General features: G+C 37.9%; 1 protein-coding gene across 2 annotated transcripts in view; it reads right to left on the bottom strand.

Annotated features, from left to right (window-relative positions):
* LOC102179380 (medium-chain specific acyl-CoA dehydrogenase, mitochondrial) overlaps positions 1–15,355 on the bottom strand; it is a 39,952-nt gene extending 24,597 nt beyond the window's left edge. For both annotated transcript variants that reach the window (XM_018045545.1, XM_018045548.1), the window contains exons 1-6: positions 15,209–15,355; positions 11,906–11,993; positions 5,721–5,818; positions 5,538–5,607; positions 4,310–4,410; positions 3,441–3,521 (exon numbers count right to left, since the gene is read on the bottom strand). In XM_018045545.1, coding sequence (XP_017901034.1) covers positions 3,441–3,521; positions 4,310–4,410; positions 5,538–5,607; positions 5,721–5,818; positions 11,906–11,993; positions 15,209–15,238 — 468 coding nt within the window. In that variant the 5' untranslated portion in view covers positions 15,239–15,355. The remainder of the gene's footprint in view (positions 1–3,440; positions 3,522–4,309; positions 4,411–5,537; positions 5,608–5,720; positions 5,819–11,905; positions 11,994–15,208) is intronic.

Raw genomic sequence — 19,054 nt, 5'->3', positions numbered from 1 at the left:
GAAATGCCGAATGAAGCAGGGCAAAGACTAATAGAGTTTTGCCAAGAAAATATCTTCATTACCACACTGTATTTCAAGAAAATTAGTATTTATTTTTATATAAATATATTTAAATAACATTCTTAAAATAATAATATTAAAAGATTGTCTTTAAAGATATTAATTTAGTATTCTTAAAGATATTAATATTCTTAAATAGTAAGAGAATGTATTATGATAATATTCTTTTATTCATAATTATTTATTTATGAAGAATTTATTTTGCATAATTGTATAAATCCTATGATACAATAATACAAATATAATAATACAATTTGGGTAAGGATCTGAGGGTCTACCAGTCTTTAGTAGCAGGAGCCTAGTTTTATTCGCTGTTTTATTCTAAGTCCACCTGGTACACAGTATTCATAAATTTAGAAGAATGAGAATAACATTATAAACTTATTAGTGATGATGCTACCACCTTATTTTTGTAGATTTTACTAAGGAATTTTGCATTGTTCTCTATTAAATTACTAACTTGTTTGATCTTACACTGTAAAGGGACTGGAGGCAGTTTATATATTACATGTTTTTTTTTTTTTTTTTTAAATCACAGTGAAGTAAAAGTAAACTAGAAGAATAATATACTATAACACATGCTTTGAGGTTCAGATAATTACTAACAGAGGACTATAAAACTGGCTCTATGCTTCCTACTTACCAAAACAAAAAAATTCTACCTGTAAGTGTAAACTGGCATATAGCAAGGAATTCAGATATTAAGTGAATGGATGGATGAATGAATGGCAGTTAAAGAGAAACAAAGTTTCCCCTGGTATTAGCTATGAAAGAAATTTCTCTATTATATTGCAAAAGGGACACTATGTGAAGATATTCTTATAAAAACATAAGTACTTTATTTTACTGTATGCTTCTAAGCTGCTATATGCCCTATTTTCAGAAGAGATTTTGAAGCTAAGTAACTATATAAGATCCTACTGCTACTACATTGCTTGAAGATAGGTCTTGGGACCTCAACTTTAGCATTGTTTCAGTTACATTTCAGCTATTAATACTTCCCAGTTCCACTGGAAATGCATGCTTTTATGACAAGAGTTTTCTTTACCACTGTTAGGTTTTTTCAGACACTTCAAAGTTCTTAGACCATGTTTGGACAAATAAGTTTACTGAAGGTCTTGCCTATGACAAGCTTGTTCCAACAGTCTAATACTTGTTTCTAGTCATCTAATACTGTATATATTTTAGGTATATGCTGTTTAAAAAATTTCACCCAATTTTTAAAAAAGAAATAGGTTTCTTATTATTTTAATATATATATATATACACATATACAATAATACAATTAGTTTTGATTTTTGGAAAATTTTTCTGTACTAAGTGGTATTGAAAAATAATTATACAGCTCTTTGCTCTGTGATAACCTAGAGGGGTGGGATGGAGGGAGTAGGAGGAAGGTCTAAGAGGAGGGGATATATGTGTTGAGTACATATAGCTGATACACTTCATTATACAGCAGAAGCTAACTCAATACTCTAAAGCAATTATACTCCAATAAAAAAAATAATTACAGTGTTACCCTTATTTATTTCTGTTCTCATATCCTCAAAAAGAGTATAACTGATCACACGATCTGGCAAGAGATTAAGTCTTACAAATATGTACTAACCCTGTAAAGTTAAGCCCAAAGACTTATCTTTTTCTGTATAAATTTTTACCATGACATTATTTTTAAAAGCAACAATCTAAGGAATTTAAATATTCAATAATATGGACTAGTGAAATAATTTATAGTACATCAATGAGATAGCATATTATGTAGTAAAAAATATCACAGTATTTAAAAAGTAGAGCATAAAATGCTTATTATATTAAAAAGGATATAAAACTGCACATATGACCATAACCATGAAAAATACATCTGTATGTATTAAAAAATCAAGTAGAATATACAGTAATACAGTAAGACAGTTATACCAGTTAACTTCATATCTGAGGGATTACAGACATTTTTGTTCTTTTCATATCTTTCTAAATCTTCTATGTCATTTTTATAATCAGAAAAAATTTTTAAATACTAATTTCTAGAAAGTTTTAAAAAATATAATAGTACTATAATTTTATAAATATTATTGGGCATTAACTGAAACAGGATAAATTAAGCAATACTTTGAATTAATATACCTATTGATTATTTTCATTTTCACCACTGGCTTCATATTTGAGTATATCAATTGCAGTAGATACATATGTGAGTATGTATTATGAGCTACAAGAGGGAAAATGTACAGCAAATCGTTATTAATTCAGAGATCAGAATACTTTAGGGACTAGAATGAATATATTTTTACATATATTAAAGATATGAATAACAAAACTGTCAAAGGAATGTTTAAAATATTTAAACTACTTTTATAAGACTTTACTATTTTAGAAATACCTATTTATAACTAATAAGATAATTACAAATACTCTTATATTAAGTTCTTCTAACCATCTCTCTATGCTACAATTTTTTAGCTTGTTTCTAACATTTTATACATTACAAGAAAAGAACCTGGATGTTTCACACAATTCTTAGATAATACTGAAATTTAGCTTTCTTAGAAACTTTCATTTGTTGAAACAAATTGACAATTAAGTAGGAAATACATATAAATGTCTTTTATTAGTTTGCCTGAAATTTAGGTCCTGAAATAAACTTAAAATGTTTTCAAATATTACTTTCTATTCTTTCAGACTGATTCTCACAAGTAGCTCAAAACTAATAACCATTTACTATGTTTCAGTATCACAATCAGACCCTAGACTGAAATCTGTTTGACTAATACCCAAAAGAAAGAAAAAATCCTTATTAAAGTCACTTTCAAAATAAAAACTCAGTATGCATGTGTGTAAAATGTATGAAAATATCTTTTTTTTTAAAAATCCAATTTAAAAATTAGTTGAGTAACTCTCAGAAAATTAAATAAAATCTATAACTCTCCTCCTGAAGTCACTCAGTCATTCAACAGTTATCTTGTCAGTCATATTAATTTCTTATTAGTTCAATAAACTATTAGTTCAAACATCTAGAATTATATATTTGATCTGAACTTCCTGACACACAACTACTCAGTTCGAGAGCTCCAGAGGGCTCCATTAAGTAGATACTTCTTGCCTGGAAATAAGTTAGAGGATTCTTATGATACTTTTCTGGCATCCTAGAAACATCATAAGTAGGTTTCTTTTTCTGGAAACAGGCAAGAGAATAATTTTATGAAACTTTTTGGCATCCCAGAAACACTACTGTACCTAAATATGTTGCTTTTGTTTAACATGTTATATAGCCCAATGTATATATACAGACTGAAAAGGAAAAAGAGCACGCTTATTCCTTTCTTCTTCTATTTTTATTCCTTTCTTAAATGTGAAATAAGGTAGCTGCTGCATATACTCACACACATTAATGGCTCCTCAGTCATTCTCCCCAAATATTTCTTTTTTTGTTGATCATTTCCAGCAATAATAACAGGCATTTGCTGTCAATCAAAGGGAAGTGACATTAAAAATCAAGATATTTTAAAATTAGGTATGTCAATTCTTTCTTTATTTCTGGCCTCGCTGCACAGCTTGTGGGGTTTTAGTTTCCCAACTAGGGACTGAACCCAGGCCCTCGGAGCAGTGAAAACTCAGAGTTGAAACCACTGGACTTCCAGGGAATTCCTAGTAAATTCAAATATAACACTATAATTCAAAACAAGACAATATTTTTCCCCAAGTGTAAGCCCAAAGAAATGGCCTTTATTCTGCCTCTAAGTCAGAGAGCTAACACCACAAGGGTTATAAATAAAGGATATAAATCTGTTAATCCAAGTATGCACATACAACTAAGTTATATAGGACTTGTTCGTAATGTAATATGTAAACCTCTACTGTAGTAAAATGCACAGATAAATAATTAAATTTATAATAAATGACATGGTACATATGATCAGGTCTCCTAAGACTTATTCACTAAACTTCAGCATTGCCAGCAGTGGCAGCAAGTCATCCCAATCCTTCTCCTGAGTGACCTTATCTAAGAATTGCCACTGAAGCCACAGCCAAGTGTACAGTTTACCCACAAGGACAGGCAGGACTCCAAGTACTAACCACAAAAGGGTCAGAACAATCAACTCATGGAGTAAAAATCCAGGCTTCACTGCAGAACCTTGTTTTTTTTTTTTTTTTTTTAAGAAGAAAACTGTATTCTGCCTATTAATCTAACCAGCAGAATGTTTTCATTAACCACAGCTCGGTTACCCAATTAATTTTCTAAATAACTTACCCCTAGAGAATTTGCTTCAATAGCAGTCTGAACCCCTGTACATCCATAAGCCAATTCTTCACTAATTAAACAGCTATCAAAAGTTCCAAGTCCAAGACCTCCTACAATATCAAAATGTTTTAAGAGCCCATTGTAATACATAGCATATCTCAACAGAAATAAAGGCAAATTATTTAAATAGCTTGCAATATAACAATTAGGTTAACTTAATCTTAAAAGCAAATTTACAAATATAATATCTATAACACAAGAAATTAAAATATTTTGGGCCAGTACAGTAACAAAGTATACTTTGTTATATAAAGCTAAAATTAGTTTTAAAATTTCAAAAAGCTCTCTTACTATTTGTAATGTGGACCTGTCTTCCTGCTTCACCTTGATTTTGTAAAAATTTGATTCAACTTTGCTAAAAGATTGACCCTTTGAGGAAAGGAGTGAAAGGAAGTCTCAATTAAATGTAAAATTGAAAGTAGAATTTAAAAGCAACAACTCAACCAACCTAGACAGAGAATTAACAAGGATTAAGTTAACATTGTGATTTAATCACTAGGTCCACTGGGATTCTTACAACCCCATGGGGTGTAGCCTGCCAGGTTCCTCTGTCCATGGCATTTTCCAGGCAAGAATATTCGAGTGGGTTGCATTTCCTTCTCCAGGGATGTTCCTGACCCAGGGATTGAACCTGAGTCTCCAGCATTGCAGGCAGATTCTTCACCATCTGAGCTACCAGGGAAACCCCACTTTGGAACCAGTTATAAAGAAGGAAGAATGCCTCTGATTGTTGAGAACAAAGCTTCTAAAAGCTGGCAAACATTGAAGTCTATACAGGGGCTGCTGCTGCTAAGTCGCTTCAGTCATGTCCGACTCTGTGTGACCCCGTAGAAGGCAGCCCACCAGGCTCCCCCGTCCCTGGGTTCTCCAGGCAACAACACTGGAATGGGTTGCCATTTCCTTCTCCAATGCATGAAAGTGAAAAGTGAAAGTGAAGTTGCTCAGTCGTGTCCAACTCTTCGCAACCCCATGGACTGCAGCCTATCTGGCTCCTCTGTCCACAGGATTTTCCAGGCAAGAGTACTGGAGTGGGTCACCATTGCCTTCTCCACTATACAGGGGCACATAGGTACAAAACCATTTAATGGTGACAAATATTTGAAAGAATGACTGAATAGAGTTTTAGAGTTTTCTTATTCATATGCATGCTACGATTAAAAATGAAAAGAAAGCTTACCACAACTTTCTGGAATGTGTGTATTCATTAAACCAAGCTCCCAGGCTCTTTTAATTAATGGGACAGGGTACTGAAAGAAATATAATAATAATAGAGAAAAAAAGTTATATTTAAAATCTACTTATATTTAAAATCTTGTAAAATTTGTCAAAGACTTTCACTCCTAAAAGTGCATATACCTACCTCGCCGGTTTTATCATATTCTGCAGCAACTGGAATTATTTCCTCCCTGGCAAATTTACGAGCAGTAGCTTGAAATTCTTTCTGTTGTTCAGTGAATTCTAAGGGAAAGTTATTTTTAAAATATTTAAATAGGACAATGAGTTGAGAATATGAAGTCAGTATGTGCTGCTGCTGCTAAGTCACTTCAATGGTGTCCGACTCTGTGCAACCCCATAGATGGCAGCCCACCAGGCTCCCCCGTCCCTGGGATTCTCCAAGCAAGAACACTGGAGTGGGTTGCCATTTCCTTCTCCAATGCATGAAAGTACAAAGTGAAAGTGAAGTCGCTCAGTCCTGTCCGACCCTTAGCGACCCCATGGACTGCAGCCTACCAGGCTCCTCCATCCATGGGATTTTCCAGGCAAGAGTATAGGAGTGGGGTGCCATTGCCTTCTCTGAGTCAGTATGTAGATAGTTATAATGGAGACATTCACCTTTGATAGCCAGAAAGTTACAGTGCAATGTGCTTTCAGACTACTCAAGATTTCACTGTACCATATAATTAAATCTATGTCAATATTAATACCAAAAAGGTAGGTAAGATTTCTCGCTTTTACAAATGAGTAACAGATACAAACAAGTTTTTCTCTTCCCAGTATTAAAGTAAAAACAATTTTTCTTATTCTTAACTCTGAAGCAGAATCATCATATGTTTACTAATACTGAAATGAAACTAATATGTAAGACATATCCTGACCTCAAGAATCAATCTATTAGGGAGGTAAGACATGACAAGTGACCATACACCAATTAAACTTGTACAAAATATCATAAGAATACCATAACTTCAATTTTACTCCTCCTTTAAACTCAGATAACTTAAGTTTACAAAGGAGCCCAAAGCAAATGACAAAAGTGGTGGAAAGGCTTCTTAAATTAATAAAAGAAATAGGGTGGCTGGACCAAGCACAGAAGCCAATTACTACTGATTTTTTTCAATTCCGCACTAACATGCAGTTTTATTATAGTTGCATCCAATATTAAAGGATAGGTAAAATTTAAGAGCGATATATGATGTTTTGGGCAAGAAGAATGAAAGAAAAGACAGAAAGGTAAGAATGAAAAATAAGAATGTTTAGGACTATAGCAATAATTTGTATAGGGATGTGTGAAATAAAATATAAAAGACATTAGAAATTTGGTATTCAATAGCCTAAAATCAAATCTCTCATTTTACAGATAAAATCCAGAGTTCCAGAGAATATCAAGAAGAGAAAAGAAAGCCTTCTTAAATGAATAATGAAAAGTAGAGAAAAACAATAAAATAGGAAAGACTAGAGATCTCTTCAAGAAAACTGGATATATCAAGGGAACATCTCATGCAAGGATGAGCATGATAAAGGACAAAAATGGTAAAGACCTAACAGAAGGTGAGAATACACGGAAGAACTATACCAAAAAGGTCTTAATGACCCATATAACCACAATGGGGTGGTCACTTACCTAGAGTCAGATATCCTGGAGTGTGAAGTCAAGCAGGCCTTAGGAAGCATTACCACCAACAAAGCTAGTTGAGGTGATGGAATTCCAGCTGAGCTAATTCAAATTCTAAAAAATGATGCTGTTAAAGTGCTGCACTCAGTGTGTCAACAACATTTGGAAAATTCAGCAGTGGCCACAGGACTGGAAAAGGTCAGTTTTCATTCCAATCCCAAAGAAGGGCAATGTTCAAACTACCGTACAATTGCATTCATTCTGCATCCTAGTAAGGTTATGCTCAAAATCCTTCAAGCTAGGCTTCAGCAGTACAAGAACTGAAAACTTCCAGATATTCAAGCTGGATTTAGAAAAAGCAGAGGAACCAGAGATCAAAGTGCCAACATTTGTTGGATCATAGAGAAAGCAAGGGAATGCCAAAAAATATCTACTTCTGCTTCATTGACTACACAAACATCTTTGACTGTGTAGATCACAACACACTGTGGAAAATTCTTAAAGAGACAGGAATACCAGACTACCTTACCTGTCTCCTGAGAAACCTGTATGCAGGTCAAGAAGCAATAGTTAAAACCTTACATGGAACAATGAACTGGTTCCAAATTGAGAAAGGAGTAAGTACATCAAGGCTATATATTGTCACTGTGTTTATTTCACTTATATGCAGGGTACATCATGTGGAATACTGGACTGAAATACTGGCTGGATGAATCCTAAATTGTAATCAAGATCACCGGGAGAAATATCAACAACCACAGATATGTAAATGATACCACTCTAATGGCAGAAAGTGAAGAGGAACTAAACAGTCTCTTGATGAGGGTGAAAGAGGACAGTGAAAAAGCTAGTTTAAAATTCAGAATTCAAAAAATGAAGATCATGGCATCCAGTCCCATCACTTAGTGGCAAATAGAAGGATGAAAAGTAGAAGCAGTAAGAGATTTTTTTTTTCCCTTGGATTCCACTGCTGATGGTGACTATAGCCAAGAAATTAAAAGATGCTTGCTCCTTGGAGCAAGGCTTCCCTGGTGGCTCAGATGGTAAAGCCTCTGCCTACAATGTGGGAGACCCAGGTTTGATCCCTGGGTCAGGAAGATCCTCTGGAGAAAGAAATGGCAACCCATTCCAGTACTCTTGCCTGGAAAATCCCATGGGTGGAGGAGTCTGGCAGGCTACAGTCTATGGGGTCGCAAAGACACGACTGCGCGACTTAACTTTCTTTCTTTCTGCTCCTTGGAAGGAAAGCTATGACAAACCTAGGCAGCATATTAAAAAGCAAAGACACTACTTTGCCCAACAAAGGTCCATCTAGTCAAAGCTATGGTTTTTCCAGTAGTCATGTATTGATGTGAGAGTTGGACCATACAGAAGGCTGAGTGCTGGAGAATTGGTGCTTTTGAATCGTCCTGGAGAAAATTCTTGAAGAGTCCCTTGGAGAGCAAGGAGATCAAGCCAGTCAGTCCTAAAGGAAATCAGCCCTGAATGTTCATGGATGTACTGATGCTGAAGATTCAGTACTTTGGCCACTTGATACAAAGAGCTGACTCATTGGGAAAGACCTGGATGTTGGGAGAGATTGAAGGCAAAAGAGAGTACAGCAGAGGATGAAATGGTTAGATAGCATTACCAACTCAATGCACAGGAATTTGAGCAAACTCTGGGAGACAGTGAAGGACAGGGAAGCCTGGCGTCCTGCAGTCCATAGGGTCAAAAACAGTCAGACACAACTTAGCGACTGCACAACAACAACATATCAAAATTGTGAGTGGCAAAGGGGTAGGGAAGGCTAGGATCTATTATGTATTGTTTGAGAACGTACTTTGATCCCATCACTATATGCTAGGATTTCACCTATGTCATATAATTTAATCTTCAAATAAACCTTGTCTTACAGATAGGTGCAACTGGTCACAGGTGTTATCACTATTCCTTTACTTGATCTCCACAATCTCCCTCTGAAACACTTATATCTATCTCCTCCTCTGTCACCCACCAAATCGCCACAGATTTCTACTACTAGTCTCTTACTATTGGGTATGAATCTGTATGTGACAAACTGAAACTAAATAGCAATGATACCAAACCTATGTTAATATCTCAATAAGAAAATAAGAAGATACAGTGTCCCAAACTGCTATCCTCACACTGATGTGAAATTTTCACTTAAATCTGTTCAAAAAACTTTATATGGATGCTGACAATCTTAAAAAATAAAAACTGAAAATGTTAACCCTAGGGAGTTTTGAGTTTGTTATTTCTTTCAGGGTATGACTTCATTATCTCAGCTGCCTTTTAACTTTTTTCTGAAACCAAGTGAATTGAGAAAATGGGTTTTTAAACTAGAAAAACAGTAATATTTCTGAAGCAATAAGCACTGTAGGGGGCAAAGGATGCTGAATAAAGGTGTTATTATTTCAAATTCTTTGCCTGGTCTTCATTTTCGAAAGAAAAGGGGAAGGCAAATGTTATTCTGTTTTCCCCCAACAGCACATGGCTCCCCAATCCCAAGACTAAGAACCACATTTAGCACCAAACTGCTGTTCCATATATGATGGCCAAACTAGACTCTGGCTTATTAGTAGAAACTTAGCAATGTGTATCTAATAGTGTTTAAGAAGTACTTGTTGCATTCTTTTCTAAGTTGAAGATGAAACATGAAACTATTCCCATGAAACAGTTGATTTGTTATTTATGAAGATATTAAGAAGAGGTGGCAAGAATACACCGAAGAACTGTACAAAAAAGATCTTCACGACCAAGATAATCACCATGGTATGATCACTCACCTAGAGCCAGACAGCCTGGAATGTGAAGTCAAGTGGGCCTTGGAAAGCATCACTACGAACAAAGCTAGTGGAGATGATGGAATTTCAGTCGAGCTATTTCAAATCCTGAAAGATGATGCTGTGAAAGTGGTGCACTCAATATGCCAGCAAATTGGGAAAACTCAGCAGTGGCCACAGGACTGGAAAAGGTCAGTTTTCATTCCAACCCCAAAGAAAGGCAATGCCAAAGAATGCTCAAACTACTGCACAATTGCACTCATCTCACACACCAGTAAAGTAATGCTCAAAATTCTGCAAGCCAGGCTTCAGCAGTACGTGAACCGTGAACTTCCACATGTTCACACTGGTTTTAGAAAAGACAGAGGAACGAGAGATCAAATTGCCAACATCCGCTGGATCATTGAAAAAGCAAGAGAGTTTCAGAAAAGCATCTATTTCTGCTTTATTGACTATGCCAAAGCCTGTGACTGTGTGGATCACAATAAACTGTGGAAAATTCTGAAAGAGATGGGAATACCAGACCCCATATCTGCATCTTGAGAAACCTATATACAGGTCAGGAAGCAACAGTTAGAACTGGACATCGAACAACAGACTGGTTTCAAATAGGAAAAGGAGTACGTCAAGGCTGTATATTGTCACTCTGCTTATTTAACTTATATGCAGAGTACATCATGAGAAACGCTGGGCAACGCTAGGCTGGAAGAAGCACAAGCTGGAAGCAAGAATGCCGGGAGAAATATCAATAACCTCAGATATGCAGATGACACCACCCTAATGGCAGAAAGTGAAGAGGAACTAAAAAGCCTCTTGATGAAAGTGAAAGAGACTGAAAATGTTGGCTTAAAGCTCAACATTCAGAAAACTAAGATCATGGCATTTGGCCCCATCACTTCATAGCAGATAGATGGGGAAACAGTGGAAACAGTGTCAGACTTAATTTTGGGGGGCTCCAAATTCACTGCAGATGGTGATTGCAGCCATGAAATTAAAAGACACTCCTTGGAAGGAAGGTTATAACCAACCTAGATAGCATATTGAAAAGCAGAGATATTGCTTTGCCAACAAAGGTCTGTCTAGTCAAGGCTATGGTTTTTCCAGTGATCATGTGTGGATATGAGAGTTGGACTGTGAAGAAAGCTGAGCGCCGAAGAATTGATGCTTTTGAACTGTGGTGTTGGAGAAGACTGTTGAAAGTCCCTTGGATTGCAAGGAGATCCAACCAGTCCATTCTGAAGGAGATCAGTCCTGGGTGTTCATTGGAAGGACTGATACTGAAGCTGAAACTCTGATACTTTGACCACCTCATGCGAAGAGTTGACTCACTGGAAAAGACCCTGATCCTGGGAGGGATTGGGGGCAGGAGGAGAAGGGGATGGCATAGGAAGAGATGGCTGGATGGCATCACCGACTCGATGGACATGAGTTTGAGTGAATTCCAGGAGTTGGTGATGGACAGGGAGGCCTGGCGTACTGCGATTCATGAGGTCGCAAAGAGTTGGACGCGACTGAACTGAACTGATATACTTAAAAATGGCAGGAATATATATACACGCTGCTAAGACAGATGTATGTATAGGGTACTACAGCTGAAGAAGAAAACAAGATCAGAAAGGATGGGTGTGACTAACAGTGAACAATCTCCAGATGATGACAGACATAAGTAAGTTTGTTTACAAACATATTCCAGATAATTACATATAAAAAGTCGCATATATGGACTTCTCTGTTGATCCAATAGTTAAGACTCCAGCTTCTACTGCAGGGAATACAGGTGTAATCCTTGGTAAGGGAACTAAGGTCCCATATGCCATGTGGCAGCCAATAATAAATAAATAATGAAATAGAAAGTCTTTTTTAAAAAGTTTCATATATATATAACAAATACAAGTTTAAAGTCAAAACACAAAACAAAATATATACCAAAACTAAATCCTGATCCTGGCTCACGTTGTACGACAGTTTTTGTATGTTGTGATCTCCAGTCAAAACGAGAAAGACTTCTCAGTACCTGTAAAGAATAATTTTATTACAACAAATTTGGGAATTTAAACATCAGTCAAGTAGAATACTGATAAGTATTTACAAGTAAACAGGGCAACTTGTTTGACCATATTCAGGAACACAGTTTAACTCATTACTTAAATGCCTTCAACCATAATTGGTTTTTGTATTAAGTCAATTATCAGACGTTTTAAGACCTATCATAAAGGAAATTTTTTTTGTAAAAAATGCAATGCAAATAAAACTAATCAGTAGCTTTGTACTACTAAAATGGAATATTTCCAAGACAAGTAAGAGTCGGGGATAGTAGTAGACTTAGAACCACTGTTCCAGAAATCTCACCTTCCAGCACCAGAACACCTTGTAACTGGGGAATTGCAATGGGGGGGGGCAAAAATGAAATAGTATCACTCTACATTCAAGAGTTGCCTCATTTATCAACTTTGGTTCCCTGTCCCTGGTAGACTCCCAAGAATGTCTCTGGGAATCTTCCCCTTGAAGAACTCCATTTTCTAAGACATCTCACTTGAACAAAACAAATTAGCCTGAAAGCATGTTATATATTTTCTGCTGTTGTCTGTAAGTATTCTTAGAATGTTCTGAGCCAAGGGTCAGCACACTATGGTACCCCCCAGTTTTGTAAATAAAATTCTGTTGGAACACAGTCAGATCACATTGTCTATTGCTGCTATCACAGCAGAGCTGGGAAACCACATGGTCCACAAAGCCAAAAATATTTACTGTCTCTTTACAAAAAAGTTTCCTAACCCTATTTTAAACCATTACTCAACTATTTGTCTTAATTTCTGAAATCTACTCATATTTCTTCAAAAAGATATATAAAAATATAATCAGATGTTATTTTGCAACCTATTTTTATATTCATAGAAAGAAAGGATATAATCAGATATTGTTCCTTTGCAATCTATTTTTATACTCATAACAGTTCAGTATACACAATAAGTAACCACTTGCATTTATTAAAGTTATCAAACTGGAAACCATACTGGAACTCTTGAGTAAATGTTTAAGGAGAGCCAAAATTACACAATTTACAGTTCAAGGAATTTGACAGAACTAAATTTTACTAAGCTAGACACTGAAAGAAAAGAGAAATTTAACAATCTACTAAAAGATGAAGGACTGAACTTGCTTATGTTTTTCAACATCTGTGAAAAGAAACTGTCCACTTTGTAGATAACAACTTCAACTTGTAAACAGAATTACCTGCATGTAAAGTGACAACACAGACTATCAAATGTATTAAATAACCCTTTCAATAATACATTTTATACTACACTTTTTTAATTACAGAATAGAAAAATTCACATTTTCTTTGTAATTTTCATTAATTTTATTTCGGAGTTAAAACATGGTTTCTCAGGTACTCATTCTCCACCAAACCTATTCTTGTTCAGTCACATTCCATGTATTAATGCACCTGAATCTGAGTCAATCCTGAGACTAAGGAATTATTTTTATTCCTATTTTGTATATGAAGAAACTGGGGCTCAGAAAGGTCGAGTAAAATTGGCCAAGGTCACTCTATTAGGAACCAGGATTATTACCTTAACATTTATGATGAAGAATTCGTGCCATCAATCACCTTGCTATACTGCTCTTTCAATTCAAGTATCCTAATTTGCTATTAGATTCTATAAAGAAAAAAAATTGTACGAAAATCAAACTAAAAACCTCTTCTAAATGTGTGTTTAGACAGCATGGTATAAAATCAGACCTCTCAATATAGGTAAATGGTTTGTTGAGATTTTAAATAGGGAATTATCAGTGTATTTAAAATAATTTACAAAGAGTTTACATATGACCCTACAGGAAAATCTGTTACATAAAACAAAGTATAAAGGTAGTTACAGCCAGGGAACAATGTCCACAAACTTGTTTATTAACTTCTTTCCAAACCTGGAAAATGAGGTTAACCTTACTGGGTAACTGTCGAGATGATCAAAGTAGATTAATGTCTTGGAAGCAAAACCGTCTATAAATGTTATTAACTCTGGGTTCTCCGCCAGAAATACGGAATTCAAAACCTCCAAGGGTAGCAACTTTAATCAAGCATTAACTTTTCAATAACAGCACAGCTATAACTGAAAACTTTTGCATATTTCTTAGGAATTAACAGTCTGAGTTTTATGGGAGTGTCAAAGTGGCGTAAATTTTCTGGATCAGGTTTTTCTGTATCTATTTCGTCCCCGCAACAACCCTCCGCCCCCCGCCCCCGCCCCCGCCCCCGCCCCCGCCCCGAGATTGAGAAATCCAGGTCTTTTTTCCTGGTATCAGCATTTAAAATCATTTTCAAAATCCCTCAATTTCTGCCTTCAGCACCCATTAACTTGTATAGCAATGACAAATACTGGGCAAGAATCCATTAGAATTACTCTAAACCCAACACTATTTTGGTACAAGACATAACTTTCTCAATTATAAATAACATATAAATGGCAATAATATTTAAGATAGCCAACTGTATCTAGTAGCTGAGACAATTTAAAATCTGTGAGAGACTAGAATAAACACACGAGCTTCACAGAAAATTCTGCTCTGGGATTTTCTTTTCTCATTTACGTACACAACCTGGAGGCACCTCCCTCCATACTGTAAAACCAACTGGGTATTAAAATATATTAACTATCCTAAGGAGTACCTGCTCCATTTTCCTTTTCCTCGTTACTTGGCAGGCACCCAAGGGAAAGACTATCTGAATTCTGCACTTTGTAGTATATTCATCACAGAAGACTTCCTTCTTAGTGTAGGGACTGAGAGCCAAGAGAGTGTCCTCCAAGAGAAAATAAACTAGTTCAGCAAAGACACGGTTGTAATTTTTAGGCCCTGGACAATTAAAAGACGGGTTTACTTCAGGATAAAACAAGACTCCTCCGGGAAATCTTTGGAAGGTTCTCGGGCCAGAGATAGAAAAGAGATATTCTGAAAAGGGCACGCAATCTATATACGGGGCAATTGCCAAGGAGATACAGGAAACTGAAAACCCAGACAGCGTTCCGTCCCACAGTGCGAGGAATGGGTGGGCGCGAAAGCCAGGCGAGGGTCCGGAATCCTGGTTCCTACCAGGAGCGGGGTAAGCGGGTGCCAAGGCGCCTAATGATTGGGCTCCTTCCTCACAGCAACTCCCCACCCCGCCCGGCCTCCTCCCGAACACCACAGCCTCCACTTCCCACCCGCGCCGAGCCCTGCTCTTCCTCTCACCCCGCAGCTTCGCCTAAACAGCGTGATCATGGTGTCTGCCGGTCCGGTTATGCAGTCTCTAACCCGGTTGTGACAACTCCACGGACGCGCCTGGCTAGGCACTCATCTGTCCCTGCCTATATTATGTCCCCGCCCACCCTCAAAAGTTGTGGGCGGGGCCTCAGTTGGAAGGAACAGAAAGGAAAACGAAAGACGGAGGAGGCGGCAGCCTGCGGGGCTTAGTTGAACGCATGCTCAACCGGCAACGGCCCCTCTCTGCGGCCGCCGCCATCTTGGAGGGAGGTTTAATGTGCTCTAGGTGCCTGAGGGGACGCAATGAGTTTCCCTGAAAAAGCAAATCTTCCCGTCAATCCTTTGAATTCAGTCGACGAGCCCTGTTGGGTGAAGACCGGGGCTGACAGCCGTGCGGAGACCACCCGGAGGGCGAACGGTGGCGGAGGCGGGGACTGGGCGGACTGCAGACGCCCAGCCCCGAGATTCAAGGGTCACATAGCAGGCTGAGCATCTAGGTGAGAGGGCTTGGCGAGGAGTTTGGCAGAAAGGCGTCTGTTGGTTTTCGATCTTGACTTTTATCCGGAGACACCTATCAGACTCAAATCGTTTCTGCTTCGAGGGGTCAAAGGGTACTTTTCTCTGAAACACGGGACCCAAAGCAGAAGGGTGTTTGTGATTTAAATCAAAGAGGAATGTAATTACTTGAGAGATCACAATATTTCTGAATCTTCCCAAGGCTATTTATTACTATGACTTCCCTGGTGCCTCAGACGTTAAGCGTCTGTCTACAAATGCGCTAGCCCTGGGTTGGATCCCTGGGTTGGGAAGATCCCCTGGAGAAGGAAATGGCAATCCATTCCAGTATTATTGCCTGGAAAATCCCATGGACAGAGGAGCCTTAGGCTCCAGTCAGCAGCTGCTGCTGCTGCTAAGTCACTTCAGTCGTGTCTGACTCAGTCTATGGGGTCGCAAAGAGTCAGATACAACTGAGCGACTTCACTTTCACTGAGAGAACCATGGTGTTACAATGCCCGGCAATTTGTAAAGCTGTGTATTTGTGAAAGCTAATAAAAGCCCAGTGCGAGTCGAGGGTATGAATGCTTCCCAGGGTTCCTAGTACTTTTCATTTTTGTTGGCCCCATCCTAATTGAGGGGGCTTCCCTGATGGCTTAGATGGTAAAGAGTCTGCCTGCAGTGGAAGAGCCCTAGGGTTGGATCCCTGGATTGGAAAGATCCTCTGGAGAAGGGAATGGCTCCCCACTCTGGTAGTCTTGCCTGGAGAATTCTGTGGACAGAGGAGCCTGACATGGCTACAGTCAATGGGGTCTCCAGAAGTAGGACATGGCTGAAGGATTAACATTTTCAACACTTTCAACTTTCATCCTAATTTAGGCCCTCATCACTCACCCCTAAATTTTGAAGACCCAATACAGCCTAAGTAAATAAACACGTTTTTTAAAATAAAATCTCTCAAAAAACTAGGTACAAAGAGAATTATCTAGGCATCATAAAGGCTTTGTTTATCTTTCTAAAATCACAATCTGATGGTTGCTAATTTTATCATCTTCCCTGTCTTGTTATTTGTAGGATAGAGTTGAAACCTAATTGTCTAACAGGAAAGAACTTTTAATTTCTAGCCCATCTGATTGCTGCACCTCCTATTTCTCCTTCTTCTCTAACATGTTTTTGCATGAACTAATCCCTCTGTACATAATACCCTGCCTCTTGGATCTCCGTCTGATGTTTATTTATCCTAAGGAAAGGCAGCTCAAATGTCACCTTTGGTGAAATTCCCAGAGCTATCTATCAAATAAAATAATTTCTCCTGTATGCTCTTTGTACAAACCTTGTTTTTTTTTAACTTTTAACTTTGTATTGGGGTATAACCGATTAACAATGTTGTGATAGTTTCAAGTGAATGGCAAAGGGATTCAGCCATACATAGACATGTATCCATTCTACCCCAAACCCCACTCCCATGCAGGCTGCCATATAACATTGAGCAAAGGTCTAAGTGCTATGTAATAGGTCTGTGTTTGTTATCCATTTTAAATATACCAGCCTTGTACAAACCTCTTTTATAATGTTAATAAAGGGTTAGGCCTCACATAGCCCAGTCTCTACAGAGTTATGTGCGCATAGTATAAAAATGAAAGTATTAAATAAGAGGAATTGTACTCTTTTACTTATATCTCTCCAAGGAAATTGTAGACATTCTTTATAATCCATGGTTATGATCTCTTAAATCCCCTTCTCTTCTATTGATTTATTATCTTCCATTCTGAAACCACATCTAAATGTCTCTCTATCCCTTCCTTTATTCCTTATTGTGCAGAAAACTACCAATAGCAGCTCTTGCTTTTCTCAGTGTTTTCATTTTCTTGTACCTTCCTCTCTTCCATCCCCTCTCTCTTGTTTTTCTTTATAACTTCAGTTCAGTTCAGTCATTCAGTCATGTCCAACTCTGCCACCCCATGAATCACAGCACACCAGGCCTCCCTGTCCATCACAAGCTCCCGGAGTTCACTCAGACTCAAGTCCATCGAGTCAGTGATGCCATCCAGCCATCTCATCCTCTGTCGTCCCCTTCTCCTCCTGCCCCCAATCCCTCCCAGCATCAGAGTCTTTTCCAATGAGTCAACTCTTTGCATGAGGTGGCCAAAGTACTGGAGTTTCAGCTTTAGCATCAGTCCTTCCAAAGAACACCCAGGACTGATCACCTTCAGAATGGACTGGTTGGATCTCCTTGCAGTCCAAGGGACTCTCAAGAGCCGTCTCTAACACCACACTTCAAAAGCATCAATTCTTCAGCACTCAGCCTTCTTCACAGTCCAACTCTCACATCCATACATGACTACTGGAAAAACCATAGCCTTGACTAGATGGACCTTAGGTGGCAAAGTAATGTCTCTGCTTTTCAATATGCTATCAACAGACACAAATAGAAACTTCTATGCACTCAGAACTTGCTCAGAGAAGAGGCATTTGCTAGGTGCCAGTATGACAAGAATTTCAGAGCCTTGGAGAATGTGGCTCTCTGCATAACAGAATTATTGCCTTCTGTTGGGATTCTGAGGTAGCACTAGTGGTATAGAACCCACCTGCCAAAATAGGAGACATAAGAGATACTGGTTTATTCCCTGCGTCAGGATGATCCCTTAGAGGAGGGCATTGCAACCCACTCCAGTATTCTTGCCTGGAGAACCCATGGACCGAGGAGCCTGGCAAGCTAGTCCGTGGGGTCAGACAGAGTCAGACATGACTGAAGCGACTTAGTACCCTTCACATTGGTGTTCTAGGTTGTTTCTGGTTTTTGATCTGGCTGTTATGAGGTCCACATTCTTTTCCAACCTGGAAAACTGGCAGGCTGCCAGTTCCAATGAACTTTGAATGAACTTCTGTGGAATGCATTTAAAGCATGGGGAGCTGCATTCTCTGACCTCTTTTTTATTTTGTTTTTATCAACAGCAATGTATTTACTGCTTTGGGAGTAAACAGAAGTAAAAGAAACCTTGAATAACAAAAACAAAGAAAACTTGAACGGAAGCCAAGCTGTCCTTTTACCTATTCTCAAAGTTAGACCTGACAAACCGCCCTGTATGATTGCTACTGCTAATACCGTTACTAAAAGGTACAGAATATGATAGATGCCTCCTCTTTTCAAGTCAAGGAGAATTTTTTTTTTTTAGGAGTCTACTTGGTGAGTTTTATGCACATCTCTAGGAATGTAAGGGTCTTATCAATGATTATTCTAAAGGTGAGATGCTGTGGCTGGAATGGCCCCACCTGGTAGCTGAACACACAGGTGGTTATGTTGAGACTGGACTGTCCTTCCTCCCAAAGCGGGATAAA

The sequence above is a fragment of the Capra hircus genome, chromosome 3 (genome assembly GCF_001704415.2).
Source record: "Capra hircus breed San Clemente chromosome 3, ASM170441v1, whole genome shotgun sequence".
In the NCBI taxonomy this organism is placed as follows: domain Eukaryota; kingdom Metazoa; phylum Chordata; class Mammalia; order Artiodactyla; family Bovidae; genus Capra; species Capra hircus.
Note: the sequence above shows the minus strand (reverse complement) of the source record. Positions and strands in the feature narration are given on the sequence as shown.